General features: G+C 36.0%; 1 protein-coding gene across 1 annotated transcript in view; it reads right to left on the bottom strand.

Annotated features, from left to right (window-relative positions):
* LOC145245676 (uncharacterized) overlaps positions 1–21,738 on the bottom strand; it is a 36,793-nt gene extending 15,055 nt beyond the window's left edge. The window contains exons 1-3 of the mRNA XM_080107233.1: positions 21,634–21,738; positions 17,638–17,752; positions 5,313–5,429 (exon numbers count right to left, since the gene is read on the bottom strand). Coding sequence (XP_079963359.1) covers positions 5,313–5,429; positions 17,638–17,752; positions 21,634–21,717 — 316 coding nt within the window. The 5' untranslated portion in view covers positions 21,718–21,738. The remainder of the gene's footprint in view (positions 1–5,312; positions 5,430–17,637; positions 17,753–21,633) is intronic.
* Positions 21,739–24,603: the final 2,865 nt, after the last annotated feature.

Genomic DNA, 24,603 nt, shown 5'->3' with positions numbered 1-24,603 from the left:
AGACTGTTCCGGCAGATGTTGCACTCAAAGACCATTGCCCTTGTGGCAATCTTCTGGTCCATACATACCTTACATACCAGCAGGCAATCACTATCCAGCTCCCATTTTCCACCTTTCCGGAGCTGGTCCCCTCCCCCCCCCCATCTTTCCACATTAAAAACGGCCGTGTGCCTAATTTGCTCAGTGAGGAAGCAAATAAATACATCCCAGCTCTGATGGACGATCCGTCGGGTTGTACGAATCAGTCTGCGGATACAAGGAGTACAGTAGTGATGCCTCTAGGGACTCGTTGGCAAGGACAGCTAATATGCTAACTCTCCAAAGGATACACCCGACTGTGGCCAGTCGCATATATAAAAGACCTGCCACACAGCCTGCCGTCATTCCTTCACAAGACTTCAGAGAGGCAATCTATCCCAGAATACAATGGATGAAGATATCTACCTTGCTAGTGTTCAGATCCTTCGTACGACTGCCCTTGTAGTGGTTCTGAACAAGGAAGAAAGAGAGACTGAGAATTTTCCTGCACATCGATGCTTTCAAGATATTTTAGGGAAATCCAGGGAGGAAAAAACGAAAGTACACCTTCTGAAGTGTGAACAGGAAGCAGCTACTAGAGTCTAATGTATGGTTTCAGAGTGGCCCACAACACCATATCCAAGTTTATTCTGGATGTCTGGAAGGTTATCATCGACGCCTATGCTGAGGAGGTGATATTCTACACATCAACACCAGATAAATAGAGACAGGTGCGAAGCAGTTTGAGGACTGATAGAACTTCCGCCACTGCATAAGTACAGTTGATGGCAAATACGTCGCCCTGCGATCTTCCAACAAGTCCGGCTCCATTTATTACAATTACAAATGCCTCCACTCCATAGTGCTGATGAATGTAGGAGCGAATGGCTCTGGATCCAATGGTTGGGTGTTTGCTGAGAGACTTCCGGGAAAGGTTGTAAACTGATACTCTCAGGTCTACTCCTGCAGAACCACTTTCTGATGACCAAGTGCTTGTAGTGTACTTCTTGTTGGGAAATGACGTTTTTTTTTCTCCTTGCAACATGACCAGGGAGCTGAGCATCTGCAACTACAGATGCTGCAGAGCTATATTTTATTTTCTCCTAACAGCAACTAAAGACTGTGCGATTCATCGTCCGGGCCTGCTGCTGCCTGTATAACCTGCTGTGAATACGCTTCCTTACTCAGACCCTGTTGGAGACGCCCCCCCATGTGATTAATGGACTCATGACGTCACTTCTTCAAGTGAAGTCACTTCCGGTATCAAGTACCGGTGCCCGGGAGTCAGAGATTGGCACGATGGCCAAGGAGGTTGTGTGCAAAACGCTCCATAGTTGAGGAAGGGTATTACTCAACCTGCTGTGAATACGTTCGTTCCTAAAAATCCTGTGTTCCTTCCTTCGTATTACCATTTAACCCCATAACAGACCCACAACGATGTAGATTGAGAAGAAAGAGCCACACATCAAGTCATTCCAGATACTTGGAGGGATGCAGGAGAACTGCAAGATTCTGCTTCAGATGTATTTAAGGGACAACAAAGGCCAAGGGACAGAGACTGTACCTGGTGGAGTACTTCAACTCGGGAGCTGGCGGTGTTGTGTGGCAGGGCGACATGGTCTAGTCTCTGCACCTGTGGATTTTGCTATGTATGCCTGTATTATATGTCATGTATTGTAAGTATAAATTTCTACATCTATATAGGTATTACTATTAAGAACATTGTACATATTACTTGTGTGTAGTCAAAACTTGTACATATTATTGCTGTTATGGGCCTCTCACCAATTATTACCATTTGAAAAAGTAGACACTTGTACTTGTGTGAGGCCTTGGAAAAGAGTATTTTTTTATGGCCAAAAGGTTTTTCATTAGCAAGTGGAACTGAGGGAACTTCTTTTGCTAACATACTGTGATGTTGGTTTATTATTTTGAAGAATTTAGTGGCCCTGATAAGGGCTGGGGTTTCAGTTGCTCACTGCTGAAAGCTGTTGCTGAAGCTCGCTGGTGAGGTTGTTGAAAGGCTCCCCTGACTAGTAAAGGACGATGGAGTCCTTAGAGTTATGTTGTCCAAAGAGCCCAACAGGCTGCCGATGGAATGAGAGCTAGTGTCGGTCAATGCAGATCCTGATGTTGAAGGCACCAACTGCTGCTGTGGCTGGGCTGTTGCGGTCCCTGACTCTGGCATCTTGTAAGCTGCAGGAGGCGGCTGTATAGGAACGTATGCCATCCCATAGTCCTGGAGCTGCATGAGCATGGGATGCATCAGCGTGGGCTGTGGTGGATACTGGAACTGGTGTTGTTGCTGTGGTTCCGCTTCCTTTTTCTCCTCGGGACATAATTGGCGCTGGTCGCTGGAACTGGAGTTGGAGATCCTCTTATTTCGAACGCGCCTCTGTCTTAGAAAAGAAGCTACTACTGATTTTATATACCAGGTCCTTCTACTTATTTGGTTATAAAACTTCTCAAGTGTACTAGTAATGGAAACTTGCATGCAATCAGACTGTTCCGTCTTTGATTAGATTTTTTCGATTATCGACTTTCGATACTTACCCGAGGTATTCCAAAACAAAACCTATCTAAAAACACGCACAGGCACATAAATTTGTGTGATTTTTTTTTACTGACCTAGCCGTTTTGGAGTTCACACGGAACAAATTCACACTCAGAGAGACAAAGTGTTTGTTTGTTTGTTTGTGTTATTCCATCGGTTATTAACACAGCTGAGCTAGAGCTCCACAGCACCCATGCTGCCCATTTTCTGCAAAGGTCCGGTCCACTAGACGATTGATGTTGGGACTAGGGTAGCCAGGTGTTGGTGGCTGGTCAGATATCTTTTCCAGCCAGATGTTCAGATGTTTCTTGAAAGTGTCGAGGGACACTCTTCTTATATTTCTTATTGCGACTGAAATATAGTTGAATGTTCTTGTAGAACTCCAGAAGATATCTCACTACTGATGCAATTCTCTATCTATATAAAAGCCAAGTACGTCCAAGGATAGAATACTGTTGCCATATCTGGGCAGGAGCTGCCAAAAACAGCCTATCATGCCTTGACAGAGTACAAAATAGACTTCGTGGTTTAGTGAGGGATGTCCCTTTCTCTTCCCTGCAACCTCTCTCCCACAGAAGAGACGTTGCGAGCCTATCCTTGTTTTATCGTTATTTTCATGGCAGGTGCTCGTCTGAACTCCAATCCCTGGTCCCCCCCTCGCCAATCTTTCACGAAAAACACCTGTCTAGCTGAATCCACTGTGAAAAATTTCCCTCACTCTATATCTGTGCCTAAATCAAAACGCGGATTCCATGAACAAAGCTTCTTTCTTAGAACTGCACGCCTGTGGAACTCTGTTCCGTCTGCCTGCTTCCCACCGGACTACAACTTGGATGTCTTCAAGTCCAATGTTAACAAATTCCTAATGAACGACCCCCTAATTAAACACTTCATCAAATCTCCACACTAACGTAATGTACTTGCAATAACCCTTATCCCTGAGTGGCTTCCGGGCCTTGATATATGGTGATCACTGTGTAAAAAAAAAAAAGATGAAGTTGTGGTGGATGAGGGGTTTGATCCTCTGTGTAGTCCCAGGTGTTGATCTTATATAGCACAGGCTCCTTTGCCGCTGGTGGGTTATTTCTGCTATTGTTGTGCTTGGGACCTTCCTTCCAGGATTTTCCATATATAGATGATAATATATCGTTTTCTTCGATGTTGTAATGAATACAGTTACAGCTCTTTCAGCCTTCCTTAATAATTCTAAGACATACTGAGATTTTCTGTTGAATGTTAATTGAATCCCGGACAACGGCGGGTATCAAAAGTGATATGCTTGTACTTGGAAAAAAAAAAACAGACAAATTTTATTGTTTGAAAATGAAGAGACCGGAAATGGCAGAACAGTGTGGAAATGAATCCAGACCTATCTTGGCCTCGAGGATACCTGTTTCAGACGAGGGGTTTCTGAATGACGGGGTTGACTTCTTGGAGTCGTGTGAAAATGATTTCATTTTTGGTCTCAGATTACAAAACTCTTCATGTATTGCTGAATTGCACACACCCAATTTGGGTCTGAAATTCCCCAGAAAGCGTATTCAACTCTGATCTGTTGAATGGACCGTGCGCACTCCAATCCGTCCCTGAATATAAAAACAAGCGCACAGGTTTTTTTTAGCAGATTGCGCCGAAATCTCGAGAGAACGAAACCTGCCAATGACACCCCACCTCTCCGCCTATCCTGACCAGCTATCCAGTGACGAAGAAAGCGATTTGTGAACTGAATGATGTACATATGTAAAATAATCTGTAACTTTTATGAAATTAATTTTTTGTAGAAAACCCTGACTTTGTCTTTTCTTTCCGGCGCCTGCAAAGATTTGCTTTTTCTTTTCAGCAGAATTCAACGCTAAGAATTCATGTGGAGGACTCCTTGTAGACTTGACATCACGAGCCACAGTTTCCAAAGAAGTTATTGACCTGAGTGACGAGAGACCCGCCACCACCTACTATTTCCGCAGTAGTTGTCCTAAACGGTCCTATGGTTGGGGGGTGTTGTTATGTTTCCTCTTGGCATATGTATAGAAGAATTTGCTATTGGTTTTGATGTTGGATATGGCTTTTAACTCCTCTTTTTAAGTTCTATTAATTCAAGTATCTTTTTCAGTTTATGTTTATTGTTGGTAAAATTTAGTTGGCTTTAATTTTTGCCCTCTTTTTCATTAAGATTCTTAAATCTCTGGTGATTTCGTTTATTTTCTTGTTTTTAGCAGGCCTGTTGGTATGTATCTCCTGCAAATTTTAGCGCATTTATTCTGAAAGTCTTTTCTATTGAAGAGAATCAATCGATCGGTGTCTCTAAATCCTGATTCAACTATTATCCAGTATATATCCTTGCTGTATAAATTGGACATGCTTAACGGGTTTTACGGTATGTGTTCAGAGTCTTTAAGTTTCATCTAGTGCTGGTATACTCGGGGTTAATGAACTGCAAATACTTATAATATTGAAAAAAGAAAATCTTAAGAAATGAAACTACTTATTATATTAGCAAAAACATATAGAAAGAAATGCAACTATATACCATATTAGCAATCAAAACATTTAAAGAATTGCAACCTCATACAATATTGGAAATAAAATAAATTGAAAAACTGCAACTTCTCACAATAATCGCAATAAAATAAATTTAAAGAATTGCAAATACTTACGATGTAGGAGATAAAATAAACTTTAAGAACCGTAACTACTTACAATATTGGTAATAAGATAAATTAAAAGAACTGCAACTACTTACAATATTGGCAACGGTTGCCAATGAAACCCGTGTCACATATGCATTCCTTTCGAGTGACAGTTCCGTTGCGAACGAAAACACATTTTCCACTGTCGTTGCAATAACTGCGAGGGCATTCTGAAATAGATTAGAATATCAAGTTTTTAGTTTAAATTTTCCAAAGAATAAAAAATAACAGTTTACAAAACATCACATATTATCTTGAGTTTAAAAATAAATTTGTACATGTTTTTATAAAAGAGAATGTTTGTTTAACTTATATATATTAGTCTGTAAAAGAGATTTTATTACAATATATCTTATCCATAACACAAACAAGTGACTTGAATATTTATCTTTTTTTTACACAGTGATCACCACTTATCAAGGTCCGGAAGCCACTCAGGAATAAGGGTTATTGCAAGTACAATACGTTAAAATTAAAAATATCGATGATGGCAATTTTCTGTCTAATAAGGCATTGGTATTCTGCAACTAGTCTGGTGTATATATATATATATATATATATATATATATATATATATATATATATATATATATATATATATGGTATATATATATGGTATATATATATATGGTATATATATATATATGGTATATATATATGGTATATATATATGGTATATATATATATATGGTAAAGATATATATATATATATATATATATATATATATATATATATATATATATATATATATAGTAGCGACCAAAAGGAAGGAACAAAATTCTGAAACCTAATATGTGTTAGAAATAACAATTATGAAAAGCGGAAATTTTGACAACTGGTAGTCGTTATCATTCATGATAATATACTAAACATTGCAAAGGATAGAAAAAAGAATTATAATTACAAAGAAGTAGTGATACCCTCTCCACCAGATATTTCGGCAGAAGGGATACAAAGAGAAGAAACTATTCTCCGGATGTTGAGAACTGGAAAGAAACCCCCACACACACACCAAAAAAAATTGATTAAAAATAAATCATTACAACTTTTGTTTCAATAAAAATAGCAGCGAATGCCCGTGTGATCGCAAAAAAAAAAAAATAACCAAGTAAGCAGGCTCGAAACTACTTTGTCCACTGTCCTAAAAAACTTACGATTTGATTAATCTAAAAAAATAACGTTTATAAACATTTGTTATATACTGAGTGATATGGTTATTATTATTAGTATTAGGCGATACCACTTGTGCGCGTATGTTACGTGAGTTCTTATTAGTAATGATATGAGTCTTAGTGAGAGTTCTTGTCTTATTACATATGATGTTGTATCTTAGAGAGAGAGATGTGTATGTAATGAAATTTTATAACTCAGACATATAATAACAATACAAATTACCTTTTTGTAGAAATCACAAACAAAGATGAGCTTTATCACAAAACACATGCTGAATTTATTTCCTCACGACCGGTCGTTCCATCACCAAGAATTCAAAGTTTCACATTTTAATTTCTGAAGTGACGTCTCACTTCAGACGTCTGCCTGTCTCTGAGTTTTCTCACTGACCGTCTCCCCTGACTGTCTCCCCTGACTGTCTCTCCGACTCTCTCCGCGACCAACTAACTCCCACTTCCTATATTGAGAAATTCATGCATCCCGGCCACGTGAGCAAAATTCACGTGTTTCAACATGCGGGACTTTGCACGTTTCCGACATTGATTTCCCAATAACCCATTTTTTCTTGTGTTGTTTCCACAAAGGAATTGTACCTACATATCTAATTTATTTAACCCATATTTTATTATCCACATTCTTTTAACAATTGAATAGTTTATTTATTATTTATTTCATCCGAATTAACAATTTACTGGACATTCCATTTAAACCTATTGTTCTTTAAAACTTATGTCCAGGGTTCGATTTCTGCTTTCTCTTATTTTCATTTTAACTAATCTCTCTATTTTTATACTTACATGAACAGGGGACAGCCCTTATCATGTAATACATTAACGCGTGCGTTTGTTTTCATTTTGTGTAAGGGCACTTTTTCACTGGCTTGTTTTGTTTGTAAATATAGGAAATTTTCGATTTGCTTTTTTTGAGGGAGGCTTTTTCGATTTGCGTTTTTTTTTGGGGGGGGGCCTTTTTGTTTTTAAAAGTGTGTACTTCGAATTCAAACTTAAGTTTTAATTTAAAGCAGTCAAGGATTCTGTAGAAAATTTTTACGATGTGACCCAGCGTCGTTTAACCTCAAAAACAATGAAGATCTACCAAATATTATTCCCAATTAAATTAAATTTTTCGTCATTTTATGTTTTTAATGTAACCCCCCACCAAAAAAAAATGAATTTGTCATATTTTGGGGTTTGTTTTGTTTATTATATTGTTAGGTAAAAGTACAGAATGGTCTCATAAAAATTAATTAAATTTATCGTTATTTTATGTTTCAAATGTTATTCCACCCCGTTCCCCCCTCAATCGCCAAACTTTAAAAGAAATGCTAGACGTGACATGTCTCGTTGAACACTTGGTGGCCAAAAAGTGGGTGCTCACTTTACGTTTAATTTATATAGAAAAGTGATCACAATTCTAACATGTTATTATTTTTTTTCAAAGTTTCTTCTCTCATAATATTTATAAAGGGTGTTTAAATGTATTTATTTTTCAAATATAATTCCCGCCACTACACCCACCAAAAAATACAAATTGTATTTGTCATGTTTTGCACCCCCCCCCCCCATCGCCAAACTTGAAAAAATGCTAAAGGTTACATGTATCGTTGAACACTTGGTGGCCAAAAAGTGGGTGCTCATTTTACGTTAAATTTATATAGAAAAACGACCCCTCTCTAATGTTAATTTATTTTCAAAATTTCTTCGCTCATATTATTTATAAAGGCTGTTTAAACGTATTAGGCCCCCAAAAATTAGATCTTCATTTTTTAGGAGTTAAACGACGCTGGGTCACGTCGTGAAAATTTACCTATTTTTAATCAGAAAGTTAAGTTTCTAATTGATGAGATTAACGTGAAAAAAGAAAAAAGTGTAAATTGTTGAATTTAGAGAGGGGGTAGTAGATCTTCATTTTTTTAGTTGTTAAACGGCGCTGTGTCACATCGTAAAACATTTGCCGATTCTTTATAGCCGTTTAAAGAATAATACAAAACAAACAAATGAAATCTTTTCAGTTTTTTCGTAAGTGTTTTATTTTCTTTGTTTGAATATTACAAAAAAACAATAAAAGCCAAACATTTTCTGCCTACACAAAATTATTTTTTCAACCTAGAAACTTATAGAGATTATCAAATTATTTTATCTGGTAAATACTTTGTTTTTAGGTTTCGAAGTTTCTAGGAGCAAATAATTCTAAAAAAAGTTTTTTTAGAAAGGTCGATGTTGGAAATAATAATTCCAAATAAATAAAGTTAAATATATTATCAATATAATTGTTCTTTAAAGTTTATTAAATAACAATTTTAAATAGAACAAGTAAAAAGCTATCTCGCTAAAAACATTAACTAAGATACCGTTATCTAGTAAAATAGATTTTTCTTAATGTAATATGCAAATGAGTTTTTCTCTTAACTGTATATTTTCCAAGAATCATACTATATATAGAAATAAATAAGAGTAAAGTAAAGCCCCTTTTGTATATATTAATTAAATTGTGAACAATCAAACAACAAACAGACAGGAATAATAATTTATATATATATATACTAGCAGGGGTGCCCGGCGCTGCTCGGGTGTTTGGAGGTGTATGCTGTGCAAAAAAAGCAAAAAAAAAAACAAAAAAAAATGGTTAATTTTTTAAAAATTTGACCCCTATTATGACCCCTTAAAATTTATTGTTTCGGGCTCAAATCACTTTATTAAGTTAGATCCATGTTCAAGGAACCTATATCTAAAATTTAAAGTGTCTAGACCCAAAATTGTCGGAGGAGTTTGGTAGAGTTCTTAAAGGTCAAATCGTTGAAATTTGACCCCCTTAACAGCCAAATTTCTGGCTGACACCCGTCACATTGATTTTCCCAAATCTCAGTACCCGGTATTTCAAATTTCGAGTCTATAGACTAAAAATTGACAGAGTTATTGCGTAGGGAAATGTACACAGACAGACAGACACCCAGACACACAGACAGACACGTTCACTTTTATATATATATATATATATATATATATATATATATATATATATATATATATATATATATATATATATATATCGGATTTAAATTGCACTGGGGCAAATGCCATTATTAAAATTGAGGACTTTTTTTTTTTTTTGACGTTTAATCAAGAAACGCTACAAAGTCTAAAATCAATCTCCAAAACATGTAGTTCAAAATTATTTGAATGAAGGGGGGAAAAACGTATGAAAAAAGGGGGGGACTAAAAAGAATTAAATAAACGGAAGACATCTTTCGGCCGATCCTTTTCAACAGTAACATCGGCAATTTGAGAGCAAAAAAAAAAAAATATATATATATATATCGAGGTCTAAAGACTAAAATTAGCGAATGAGGGAGTGAAATTAATGAGGATTGGAGAATATATATATATATATATATATATATATATATATGCGTATATATCTTTGTTTAAAGATTTTTACCTACCAGTCTCCTCTGTCTGTTTTTCATCTACATACATGAAACTTTATATATAGGGTATTTGAGCCCATGTTAAACTTTATAGTTGGGTTTTAGTCAGGGAAATTTGGTGCAAACGTGTGAAAATTAAAAAGTGGAATTGGCCAGGTGATGGTCGAACGACGGCATAAGAAATATGCATGTGTAACGTAATAGCTATTTATGCATGTTTTCATGCCTTGCAGAAAACATGTCTCATAGCTCAGGTATTAACGTCAAACGAAAAAGTAAATCGTAAGCTGAACGTTTTGGGTTCGATTCTTCGGGTGTTGACGCACGAGTCATTTTTTTTTTAACTTTTTAAATCATTACTATATATTTTGTCCAATATAACATATAATAATAAATACGAAATCTGCATTAATCAAAATATCATATTTAAACGTATTTTACGACCGGGCAATAACAGGTGGTCTGCTAATAGTATATGATATTTTAATTTGTCCAGATTTCGTATATACTATTATAGAATCGTGATTTTAAAATTAAAATTAAATGTATTTGGGTATTATCAGTTAAAATCGAAACCAAAATCAAAACTAGCATTCGAAGCTGGTGACGTTTCTGCTGCACCACAGTGACACGCATATGAGCTAGTTAAAAATTAAAAATGAAACTAAACTAAGATGAATGTACTAAATGTATAACGATTTTTTTTTTCAATTTTGACCCACTTTTTACCCCCTTAAAACCTATTTCACCCGGTTAGAGACCCATAAAAACTATTTTACCCGGTTAGAGACACATAAAAACTATTTCACCCGGTTAGAGACCCATAAAAACTATTTCACCCGGTTAGAGACCCATAAAAACTATTTCACCCGGTTAGAGACCCATAAAACCTATTTTACCCGGTTAGAGACCTATAAAAACTATTTCACCCGGTTAGAGACCCATAAAAACTATTTCACCCGGTTAGAGACCCATAAAAACTATTTTATCCGGTTAGAGACCCATAAAAAATATTTTACCCGGTTAGAGACCCATAAAAAATATTTTACCGGGTTAGAGACCCATAAAACCTATTTTACTCGGTTAGAGACCCATAAAAACTATTTCACCCCGTTATAGACCCATAAAAACTATTTCACCCGGTTAGAGACCCATAAAACCTATTTCACCCGGTTAGAGACCCATAAAAATGGGGTATTTATTTAAATGCTGCCCATATCAGCATTATTTGGCACAAGGCCTGGAAAGTGGGATACCCGCAGGCTCCCCTAAAGGAGGGGCACTCCTGCAATTCTAAAAATTGCCCGAGTAACCCCGTCGGCATTCCCCGGTCGGGGCGCCTCAGGCAGCAAGCAATAAACTTGCCCCACTGGAAAGCCCGGTGGCAAGGCCTGGGAGGGTGGACCTCCTAGGTATTACCCAGGCGGTGTACCTCAGTCCAACAGGTGGTGGGCCGGTTCCCGGCCCCTCATCTGTTGGGCTGAGTGTCAAGTGACGAATCCTTGACATGTACTACCCTGTCTCCATGCAGCCGAAGCGGCTAGGAGACACATCCCATCAAAAGAGTGTTTTAATGGGGTATATATTTAATTGCCGCCCACATCGGCAATATTTGGCACAAGGCCTGGAAAGTGGGATACCCGCAGGCTCCCTTAAAGGAGGGGCACTCCTGCAATTTTAAAAATTGCCTGAGTAACCCCGTCGGCATTCCCCGGTCGGGGCGCCTCTGGCAGCAAGCAATAAACTTGCCCCACCGGAAAGCCCGGTGGCAAGGCCTGGGAGGGTGGACCTCCTAGGTATTACCCAGGCGGTGTACCTCAGTCCAACAGGTGGTGGGCCGGTTCCCGGCCCCTCACCTGTTGGGCTGAGTGTCAAGTGACGAATCCTTGACTGGTACTACCCTGTCTCCCTGCAGCCGAAGCCGCTAGGAGACATCCCATCAAAAGAGTGTTTTAATGGGGTATGATCCCACACAGTCGAACGATTCTATTTATTAACGATGCTGCTAAGAACTGACGAATCGAATTAATTCACGTTCTGCTACCAACCAATCAGAAACCAGAATTGCTTCATAAATATGAAACCTTTTCTGGAGCAATTTCACATGTTCTTTTTACGAGTTTCGACACGGTAAGAATATTTTGTTCTGTGGAACTGTCTACTACAAACAAGTCACCTCCCAGGACTTGTGTGTAACAGCGAACCATCTGAAACGGTTCTGAAACTCAAAATGGCTTACACTTCTAGACCTATTTTACCCGGTTAGAGACCCATAAAAACTATTTTACCCGGTTAGAGACCCATAAAAACTATTTTACCCGGTTAGAGACCGATAAAACCTATTTTACCCGGTTAGAGACCCATAAAACCTATTTTACCCGGTTAGAGACCCATAAAACCTATTTTACCCGGTTAGAGACCCATAAAAACTATTTTACCCGGTTAGAGACCCATAAAAACTATTTTACCCGGTTAGTAACCCATAAAACTTATTTTACCCAGTTAGAGACCCATAAAACCTATTTTACCCGGTTAGAGACCCATAAAACCTATTTTACCCGGTTAGAGACCCATAAAACTTATTTTACCCGGTTAGAGACCCATAAAACCTATTTCACCCGGTTAGAGACCCATAAAAATGGTTCAGAAAAATCTAATCATTTGAGGCCTCTAGCGACACTTTGCAACGTTTAATTTCGGAAAAGATGGATTTTGAAAATATGGAGACAGACAGACAGACACATAGCCTTTTATATATATATATATATATATATATATATATATATATATATATATATATATATATATTTCTGTAAAAGTCTGAGGATGCTACAGACGGCCAAAAAACGGCCGGGTAGCTGAAACAATAATGTAACTTAACAGAAAGATACGGTAATAAAAAATAAAACGCATATTTACTCTACAACAGTAATGAGCATTTTCTTCAGGTTTTTATTAATTACCATTTCTACTTGTTAAGTTTGCAGGTTGAAACAAGTAACGTAGAAAGCAATACAAATGACGACTCAACAAACAAAGGTAGATCAAATAAGAAGTGTATTAGGAAAAGGTATATTTACAGGATATTTACATAATGGTGTCAAATAAGAGAGTCTTTGCTCGAGAAACATATCTGCTCTCAGCGGCCGTCGGTGGCTTCTGGTGAACACACACTCAGACTAACCGAATCTTCCTATTTATGTGTAATTACTATCCACATATGCAAATGAATGTGTGCCACCATAACACCCTTCTCCCAAGATTTGAAGTCGCACAGATTTCAATATCTTTTTCTCTTGGGATTTAATATTAATGGTTCATTAAACTTTCTTTTTCTTTACATATACGGTGGGGGCTGCCCAATCACTATGTTCTATTTTTGATAGTATTCCTGTCTGTTCCAATCTGTCTAATTCTTTATTAATCTTTTCCATCCCCAGCGAACGGAACGTTTCGCTTTTTTTAAAAAACGAGGCCTTAAATTTATTGCAATGACCTAATTTAGTCATAAATACATCAGGGAATAAGTTTTTTTAAGTCCTCTTTTATATTTTCTGTTGTTGGAGTAGTACGTTCTATTTTTTACAAAATGTATTAATTGGCTTATCCCAGAGTCCAAATTTCTCAATTAAATCTATTCCAAACAGGTTTTCGCTATTTTTCAATACGAACATTTTTAATTTCTTCGTAATCTCTTTTAATTATATCGGAAGGATAACTTCAAATTTTATCCCACCACCAGTTACCGTCCGAGCTGATTTACTTGTTTTCATCATGGTTGGTTTGCCCAACTTTTTCCATATATTCAAGTTTATTATAGAAATATCGGATCCTGAATCTAGTTGTAATTTTATTGGCGTTTTAAATATTTCCGCTTTTATGAATTTTCGCCGATTTTTATCTATTTTTTCATTTGATTTTGTTTGCTGTACTCTCTTTCTGGTGAAATCTTTATATCTGCAACAATCGCTTTTGTGTCCGACTTTCTTGTAAATGTAGCATTTTTTCTTCTTATTAGGGCAATCCGATTCCCAATGTCTTTCTGCGCATCTCTTACAGTTATATCTAGGAAGAGACTTGTTATATTCTTCACTATAATTATAATTATTATATTTGGAATATCTCGTTCCGTTTTGACTGCTTTAATTTGTATAGTTCTTGGTTGGTGTGTATGGTTTTCTAACATTTCTTACATATGCCACTCCAGATTCTTCTATCTTTTTTTTTTAATCCATTTTTAGTGTAATGGCCCTTTCACAATCCTCTGCTAATTTCTGAAGTGTTAAATCTTGCTCAGATTCCAGCTTAGACAACACTCGTCTGTGTATTTCTGCATTTTTCGTGGAGACTAACCCTTGTGCAAAGATTAGGCAGTTGAAATCTTCTACTGTTAGTTCCGCTAGCTTAAAATTATCACAGTTTTTATTGACAACTGATGCGTATGTCAAATAATCTTGGTTGTCCATCTTCCTTAGATTCATACACAACCATCTCTTATGAAAAAGAAGTATATTCGGATTAAATAATTCTTTTAGTAATTTTACAGCTTCCATGAAATCTAATTCCGTAGTTTTTTTAGGTAGTATATAATCTACGAACTTGCTGTGTTCTCTTACACCCAACTTCCTGAGTAAAAGGATCACTTTCTGGCTAGTTGGCCAACTTTTGCAGTCCAGTTGAAAGACATCCTCGTATCTTGTATAGTATGCTTCAAAAGTCTTTTCTTCCTCCGGCACATAATTAAATGTGTCCATGCTATTAAATATAGTTGTATGCGAGAAATTAATACTGTCGATATTTTCTCGATTAGCCTTTAATAGTTCCAGTGTTTTAGCAAAACGTTCATTTTGCCTTTCTTCATATTCAAATTGTAATTTCTTCTGCCTTTCTTCTTGTTCAAATTGTAATTTCTTCTGCCTTTCTTCTTGTTCCATTTGCCATTTCAATAATTTCTCCTCTCTATGTGCATCTAGTTCGGATTGCGGCTTTTGTTGCGTCTGGAAAAATTACATTAACATTCTAGATAAATCCTCCATTTTTTGTATCCTTCAGTAGCAGTAATGCAGTTACGAAGAAAAATTGTACAATTTCACATGCAACACAATATCCGTACCATATAAAATGGCTTGTGTTACAAAAAAATTGTTCATAGTTCCTGTTTTCAATAGTAATATCGCTGTTCGAATAATATTTTCTCACTTCGCTAGCGAGTCAAGCTCATCCAACCACAACATAAGAACTGAGGCTTTTGCTGAAACCACAAAATACGATTTACTTTTCCGTTTTAGGCATTTCCTCATAAATAACAGCCGAACTTAAGTACAACTCTTTCCATAGAGAAAAAAATAGTTTTTCAACTCGAGTCACAATTGAAAAAAATAAAATGTATGGACTACATTTAATTTTTTTTTTTTTTGCGTTACGTTTTACTGTCTTATATCCGTTATCCAGTGACAACTTTAGTTTTAAAAAAATATTTCCTAGATTTTAGTTTAACTGCGGTATTTTTTTTTAATACCGAAGAGAAAAATTTGATCTACCAAAAAGTCTTTAGTTGGTATTTACAGCAATTTAGGAAATCCACTGGTGAACTTTTTTTTCTTCCTTTTTTTGTTACTTCCTTGTAATTTAGTAATACGAATCTGTTCTTCGTAATTTAGTAATACGAATCTGTTTGTCGTTTTACAAAAAATCACTTTTACAGTTTGTTATTTTTTTAAGATGGATTCCACGAGAAACAGCGTAAATCGTCGCTTTTTTTTTGCCACGTTCGAGTTTTTTTTTTCTTTGAGACTGCAATCAAAGGTTTTGGTTTGTCTCTCTTTTTTCCGACTAGTATTTTAGTAAATAAAATACTATTAATCGAAGTTACTTTTTTTAAAAACTTGAATGTAGCTTTTGTTCTTGGAATTTGGGAAACAACCGTTTCTTTCTTTTAGTGTTGTCCTTCGAGAGGAAAATATTTTACAGTTTTCCAATGTTCGGTGAATTATTGATTTTTTCCGCTTGAGTCAAACTTCTCTTTAGCGTAAAATCCGTTTTTACGACCATTTCGTTTGTCAAAACTTGTATTCCTTAGAACGGTCAACCGTTGCGTTTACCTTTTTTTTTTAGTGAATTCTTTCCATTTATTCGCCAAACTGTTATATTTGACGTTCATCCTCGTCGTCACTGTTAAGTTTGCAGGTTGAAACAAGTAACGTAGAAAGCAATACAAATGACGACTCAACAAACAAAGGTAGATCAAATAAGAAGTGTATTAGGAAAAGTTATATTTACAGGATATTTACATAATGGTGTCAAATAAGAGCCTTTGCTGGAGAAACATATCGGCTCTCGGCGGCCTTCGGTGGCTTCTGGTGAACACACACTCAGACTAACTGAGTTTTCCTATTTATGTGTAATTACTATCCACATATGCAAATTAATGTGTGCCACCACAACACTACTATATATATATATATATATATATATATATATATGTATATATATATGTATATATATATACATATATATATATATATATATATATATATATATATATATATATATATATATATATTAAATTACTTCTAATAATTGGGTACAATCTGAACTGGAAAGAATTTACGTGATTGAAATATGAATTAATTCCTGAAAAATATCGTTCTACCAGGAAAATTTATTTGTTTCCTCGTGGGAGAAACAAAAACAGAACTTAGATGCTGGTTGATTTTAACTCGAAACAATTTACGTGACTCAAATAGGAATTAATTCCTGAAAAATTATCGTTCGACCACGAAACATTTTATTTTCACAATCGATAAGATTTTCTTTTACAAACTTGTTAAACAAGATTCTTTGTAAGTTGCTTGTACAAACACGTACATATATTTATGTTTTTACTTCGGAGATGGTCGAAGCAGTTTACGATTTGAAAGCCATATATTTGGAGAATAGGAAAGTCAACTATTTTTTCAGGAGCTAAATTATTTTACTAATCATATAAAAATATTAAAATATTTTAAAATATTTTAATCACGTAAATTAAAGTAAACACATTAATAATAAATGCAAGGAGAATGGTAATTCGGCTTATTGATTCATTATAATCATTTATAAACTCTGTCTATTTGTCTAGTCTTAGTTTATAGTCATAAAGAACATGCCTCGGCTAAGATCAGATGTATTGTCGCCTGGTGAAGTTTTTTTAGATTGAAGCAGTGGATTTATTGTTGCGGCTGATTGTTATTTTATTAACAACGCTTTTAATTTAATGTTTTTATTTTTGGAGATTTTTAACCTTGATTGGTTGGTTGGTTGTTTTTGTTTTACGGCATATCAACCCTTTTCAGGTTATTTAATGCCGATTCCAAAGATTTTGAAGAAAGATTTTTTAATGGATATATTTGTTGTTTTCAAGTCGGTTTCTATTCAACTCATAGTTGGAACCCTAACAGGTACTACCACTCCGGGTCAGAGTGGACCTGGGAGCAATGGCAATTAAAGGGTGGCTCCACACTCCCCAAAGCCCGCAAGCTGGAGTCACCACTGGATATAGTTTAAGGTCATATCCAGGACCTTTTAGCCTTGAACTATACATATATATATATATGTGTGTGTGTGTGTGTGTGTGTGTGTGTGTGTGTGTGTGTGTGTGTGTGTGTGTGAGAGAGTTTGTATGTATACATATATGCGTATTATTAATGTTATAAGGGATATCATTTTTTTTTTTTTTGTATTTCAGAAATTGTAATAAAATGTATATTTTTGTAATTAAGAAAATTTACTAATTTACTTACTGTCGCCACAAAATAGGCCGGAATATTCGGGCGGACACTCGCATTCGAATATAAAATTTCCCCGATTATGACACGTGGCTCCATTCTTGCAAGGGTTTGGTTCGCACACATCTGTAAAAGAGAAAAAAACAAAATTTAAAAATATTATTTCCATTATTTGGATTATTCGGACTACAGTTCTCATATTAAGTGTTATTTGCACAACGTTTGCAAGAACCTGTGATGTAACGGATATAAGTACTTAATATTAATAATCAGCATTGACGGTCTTCTGGAGGTTGATGGTTCAAGCCTCAGTGCAAGCGGTACTAAAATTTACAACTTACTCCAAATTTCTGCCCAGTCATGGCTGACGGGACGAGATCAAACTTAAATTCGTGGCGCAGTGGTTAGAGAAACTGGAAAAATCAATTGTAAAAAGTGATATTCCTCTGAGGGTTGAAGGTTCAATCCTCAGTGTGGGCGACCGAAAAATACAATTGCGAATTACTTAGGACCTCTATCCAGTCATGGCTGACGGAACAAGAGCACACTACCCCCGTGAAGTAAATAAAGGGTTCCGCTCGAAATTCCGTCCAAATTACCGAGTTCAGTAGAAACATTGCCGAGTTCGACAAGATGCACCTGAAGAAGGTCGGAGGTTACATCGGCTGAAACGTTGTGAAAATAACACTCAAGATAAGAACAGCAGTTTGAATCATCCGAAGAATATAAGAAATGTTTTTATTTAAAGAGTGACTAAATAAGAGAATTATTGTCATAAGATCCCAAACTAATATGAATAGAAAGACACGTACAAATTTTTTTTTTTTTTTTAATATTAATATTAGTTGGATTATTCGGGCGACTGTTCTCATTTTGTGTTATTCTCCCAATACGTAGGCTTATATAACCTCCGAAATTATTCAAGTGAATTTTGTCGAGTGCGGGAATTTGCACAGAATTCCGAGCAGAGCCTTCTGTTTAATATCCGGGAAAGTATGTTCTCGTTCAGTCAGCCATGACTGTGTAGAAGTCTTAAGTAATTTGAAATTGTATTTTTGGTGACATCCGTAGTGAGGAGTAAACCTGCTTCCCTCCGGGCTACAACTTGGATGTCTTCAAGTCTAATGTTAACAAATTCCTAATGAACCGCCCCCTTAATTAAACACTCCATCAAATCTCCACACTAACGTAATGTACTTGCAATAACCCTTATCCCTGAGTGGCTTCCGGGCCTTGATAAGTGGTGATCACTGTGTAAAAAAAAAAAAAAAAAACTTTACAACTGAATTTTATCAAGTACTTTATCCACTAGATCATCGAAATTCCATGCAGATTCCTGAGTTTATCAGAAAGATTCGCGATTTCAACAATATTGACCTGAAAAAGGTCGAAGCTTACATGGGCCGAAACGTTTTGAAAAAATAACACTAAAGATGAGAATAGAAATCAATTTTTTTTTACAAGGTGGTCACCACTTATCAAGGCCCGGAAGCCTCTCATGGATAAGGGTTATTGTAAGTACAATACGTTAGTGTGGATATTTTAGAAATGAATCCAAATAATTAATCCTCATTTTTTGTTGTAGACTGTTATCCTCATCTTCATAGTTCTTGTTGTCACACGATTTAGCCTACTCATCCTCTGGCCTTCTTCAGGTGATTAAATAAAAAGAAACAGAATTAATTCATAAATTATGAAGCCTCAAAAAGGAAAAATCAAAACGAAAAAAGAAAAATGAGAAGAGAAATAACTCCACAGAAGATTCATAAGAATGAAAAAATATGAGAATAACGAAAACATCTTGACATGGATGTGAAAAGGACATATAAACCGAGAAACTGAATCTCTAATAACTGCAGCACAAGATAACTCGATAAAAACCAACCATATCAAAACAAAGATCGATAAAACACAAGAAAACAGCAAATGCAGACGCTTTGGACAAAGAGACGAGACGATAAACCATATAGTAAGTAAATGCAGCAAATTGGCTCAAAAGGAATACAAAAACAGGCATGATCAAGTGGGGAGGGCGGTGCACTTGGAATTGTGCAAACGGCTGCATTTTGAACGTACAGACCAATGGTACAAGCATAAATCCGCAACAGCACTTGAAAACGAGAACCACAAAATCCTATGAGACATGAACATACAGACGGACAAACTTATTCAAGCATGAAGACCAGATGTCGTAATAATTAACAAGAAAGAAAAATCCTGTCAAATCGTAGATTTTGCTGCCCCAGTTGACCACAGGGTGAGTATGAAAGAAAAGGAGAAACGGAGCAAATACACAGAGCTAGACAAAGAGTTAAAATTGGATTTGGATGATGAAGAAAATCAAAATAATAGCGATAATAGTAGGAGCACTAGGAACAATTAAAAAAAACTTTGAAAAAATAATCTGGAATCAGAGGAATGGCTGCAAACGATAATAAAAACGACTGAAATATTAAGGAAAATCCTTGAATGCGGAGAATAATACAAGTATACAATATAATGAAGAAGTGTTAATGAAAGGGAATGAAGAACACTCAAGCTGCATATCTACGAGTTCTTCACCCCCATCACGCATCCCCTCCCATTGTCTCATCACCGCCGCCCCAAAGTGATACCAAAGAGCCGAGAAGGGTCAAGAAGGATGGAAAGACCGAGGAGAGAGCACTGACCAGACCTCCGCTGGACAAGCGCGAAGAGAACTGGGATCTTGGGGGTGGGGGGCGTAGTGCCACTCAAATTCCAGTATAGACTAATGACCGCTGCCAGTGAGAAATCAATGGCAAGCGGCTGTTGCGATGACGCAAATTTATTTGCAAATGCTATCGAAGGAGGTGAAGATAGCTGGACGTCTGGGGAGATTTGTTGTCACTCAGCTTCCAGAGAATACCATAGGTTCCAACACAGATCTTTGATGACTTGTGTTAAAGCTCCATGTGAGCCAATAATAGTATATAATCAATCCGCATCTAAAATTTCAGAAACGTAATTCTGTATTCCAGATAGAAGCTTTACAATTTATCAAAGTTCTTCGATTTAACATCAGTAAAATTCGGACATTGCAGTGTGGAACGATAAAAATGTCGCCTGAAAGAAAGCAACAACTTCATTTTAAAACTTATTGAAAAAAAACTAATTCAGATAACTTGCTTATGTAGTAGAGTTGACAGCTATTCAATGTATTTTTTATTAAACTCATTTGCATATAACAACAGGTCCGGAACTGGAAGCATGCCTTTTCCACATGCGCCGGCGGGAGCTCATCAAATACTCGGCGGATGGCGGTGCTCAGAATTGCTTTGATATTGTGGGAGGTCATGTTTGTGATGTTCTCGACATATGACAAAACGAAGTAGTCCGGCGGGTTTAGGTCAGAGTGGAGGGGAGGCTGTTGAGAAAAGGATACAAAGTCGTGGCACTTCTTCTGAAGCCAAACCTGGGTTTCTTGGGACTTGTAGGCCGGCGCCTAGTCCGGCTGCTACACTTAGGGTCTGCAAGCGGCCACCTTATTGCACCAAGGGATCACCACACTCTTCAGCACATCCAGGTACACTTTGCTGTTGACATTCAAGCCGACTTCCAAGATGTGGGGTGGCATAATGTGACCCTCACTTGAAAACCACACAAAAGATAATAACCGTGGCGGAAACCTTTGTTTTCATCACCCTGGGCACGTTCCTGTTATTCGTGGGTAATCCAGCGGTGCATTTTTAGGGTGTTGGCAATGGTCCTGTTGTCATAACTTGGATTGGTAGAAAGCAAGAATTGTATAGCAGCGAATCTCCGACCTTGGTCGTTGAACATTGTGTCACTTTCAGACTTGATAGAAGGCTTCTATAGCTCTTGGGATTTCTACACAACTGGCAAACTAATAGATGGTTAGGAACAGAAAAACAAAACCAGTTTTTCAAACGAAAATGGAATCATGTCGTCTTTTCTGTGTCGACGATTTTATTGTTCCATCCTGTATAATGAAACGCGAAAAAAATAAGGAAATAAGAAAAACTTACTTTGTTCGCAGTGAATTCCGGAATAATTGGCGGTGCATTGGCAGTCGTAGTCGCGTAGTCCACGACTTGTACAGTTTCCTCCATTTTTGCAGGGATTCGGTTCACACACATCTGGAAATAAAAATTAACTTTGGATATAAACAGTAACAAATTCGTATTACTATTTTTCTAAATATTTCAATATATAAAAACATCTAAACTGCGTCAATAGCTTTATTGCAGATTATTAAAATATCAATATTTCATTAAATATACGTCACAAAAAAAATGAAAATTGTACCATCAAATAACTGTTTCAAGGTTAGTTATTTCCCAAAATATTATTCAAATCCAGGCGATATTCACGAAGTTATGACGTTTTATTTATTACCAAGTATTTTATAGTCCATCTAAGCTTATTTCGGGCCCGCTCATCTATGGCCTGTCTCGTTGGAGACGTGACTGGCTGTTGCTCACTCGGGATCTTGCCTCCGATCGCCGCGCTTGGGCCGCAGCGATACGAGATGTGCATCTTCATGAAGCCGACTCAACTCCTCCAGGGTGAATGTCGTTTCACGTACAAGTACAAGTATTTTATAGTCCATCGCTATATTGCAGGTCTTTTAAAATTTCAAAAAAATAAAAATCGATAAGGAAAGGATTGTTGTTGGACTCGAAGAGAGATTGTTCATCAAAGATTTAGCTATGGAGCTGGAAAGGGATCCAAGAACTTTGGCTTTATTCCTTTGAATAACCACAACGCCAAATCCAGAAAGCATAAGGGCACTAAGAGAAACCTTTCGCATCGTGATATTCAGAAAATTCGTATGGAAGTAAACTGAAACCCAAACAGCACCAGTGCTTCCATTTATGTAAGAGCTGGAATCGCTTCAAGATCCAGGAAGGCCCGATGTAATGCGTTGAATGAGATAGCAAGGAACATCAAAACTATTCCAAGGCCTCCAGTGAGCAAACAACAGAGGGAAAAACGAATGCCTTTCTAATTTGTCCTATGTACAGATGAGATCCGTGCTACTCGTGACGGCCCAGATGCATAGGCCAAAGTTTGGAACTCGAACGGAACTCCAACCCTTATGTGCTGGCCACCGTGTTTTCCGGATCTTTACCCCCATTGAACATCTCTGATCAATATTGAAAAGAGGTCTTTATGAGGAAGAAGAGCAATTTACTTCAAAGGATGTGGAGTAAAATTAGTTGGTGTCGCCAGAACCATAACTCCTTTTCAGATCAAACAATTGAATTCTTCGCTGGACAAAAGGTTGTTTGAAGTTATTTTTTTAAAAAATGGTGCTGATGGCGATAAATGATTCATTTATTTGAGGCTTAGAACCTAGGATGTGCTTTTGATTATTATTCTTTAATAGAAAAATATAATAAAAAGTAGTTTTCATGATTAGACATTGTATTTTTGCTCTAATATAACATCTTAAGAGACCTGCAGTTAAAGCGATGGACAGTAGAAATTCCTTGGTAAAGAATAAAATGTCATAACTTTGTGAATATCGCATGAATTTGAAAAAAAAATTGGGAAATAATTAACCTTAAAGCAGGCATTTGATTATACAATTTTTATTTTTTGTGATATATATTTAGTGAAATATTGATATTTTACTAATTTTCAATAAAGCGATTGACGCAGTTTATATATGTTTTCAATGTAAGATATGTAATCCTAGGGGTTAATCACACTCAAACCTTCGAAAATAATATCATAGCGTTCCTTTATTTTAATCGCTTTCCTGTTTTTATTTTTTAATTATTATTCTCACCTGTTAATATAACGCAACGCAGCTTTATTTTAATAATGTACATATTTTTCTTTTTTTCTTTTTTAATCGCAAAGAAATGCGACAGCGAAACTAGTCAGCTGATTATCCTTCTTTCCTTCTTTATCTTTAAACGTGGTTTGCGTGTTTTACTTTTAATCATAAACAATAAATGTTTTCCCTTCATGATTGCAATATATATATATATATATATATATATATGTGTGTGTGTGTGTGTGTGTGTGTGTGAGTGTGCGTGTGTGTGTCTATATATGCATATATATATATATATATATATATATATATATATATATATATATATATATATATATTAGTCCTCGCGCGAAAGAGCAGGACACAAAATGTTTTCAATAATAATAATAATAATAACAAAGCCTTTCGCTGGCGAGGACTACAATTGAGCGAAACCAGTTATACAGTCCTTTAGAAATTTTCATCTCTATTTTTCTCGTTATCTATTGAATATTTTTAATGAAACCAATATGAAATATGTTTCTTGTTAAATTGTAAAGATTTTCTATTCGGCAAGAAGTTTAAAAAAATTAATCTAAAAAAGTTATTTTAAACTTTTTGTTAAAAAATTCAGATTTTCTCATTATTCAGACATGTATGACAAAGAGGTAGTTGCAAAAAAAGAGTTGTGGTGTGAGGAGAAATACAAACTGAAACAGAGAGAATGTTCAGACCTGTAATAATACAAAGAGGGGGTTGCAAAAATGAGTTGTGGTGTGAGGAGAAATACAAACTGAAATAGAGAGTAGGAGAGTTTTTATGAATGCATGCAAAACCACATTCATTTTTTAAAATCCAAATTAATAAATTAAATATATATATATATATATATATATATACAAAACAAAAAGGAAAAAGATTACATCATATTTTGGATTTTTTCTAATGTTGCAAATTGTTTCGACATCAACTAGACAATTTTAAACTTTATATTGTTCAAAGAATTTCTAGGTTGACATCTCATCCGACTTATTGAAGGAAATACAAGGTTAATGCGTATCTGAACATGTTTTCGTTCTGTTATTAACGGTATCAAGCAGTGGGACCCTACTCTTCATGTTTGGATAAATCCTCTTCCTCTGTTTATGAAATTTTGAGGGCCTCTATTTTCGTATTTCTGTTTTTCTCTGTAAAAATTTGTTAATCTTGAAATCGGGCATGATTCTAAATT

Source organism: Euprymna scolopes, chromosome 23 (genome assembly GCF_053919585.1).
Source record: "Euprymna scolopes isolate OS-2025 chromosome 23, ASM5391958v1, whole genome shotgun sequence".
Classification (NCBI taxonomy): domain Eukaryota; kingdom Metazoa; phylum Mollusca; class Cephalopoda; order Sepiida; family Sepiolidae; genus Euprymna; species Euprymna scolopes.
Note: the sequence above shows the minus strand (reverse complement) of the source record. Positions and strands in the feature narration are given on the sequence as shown.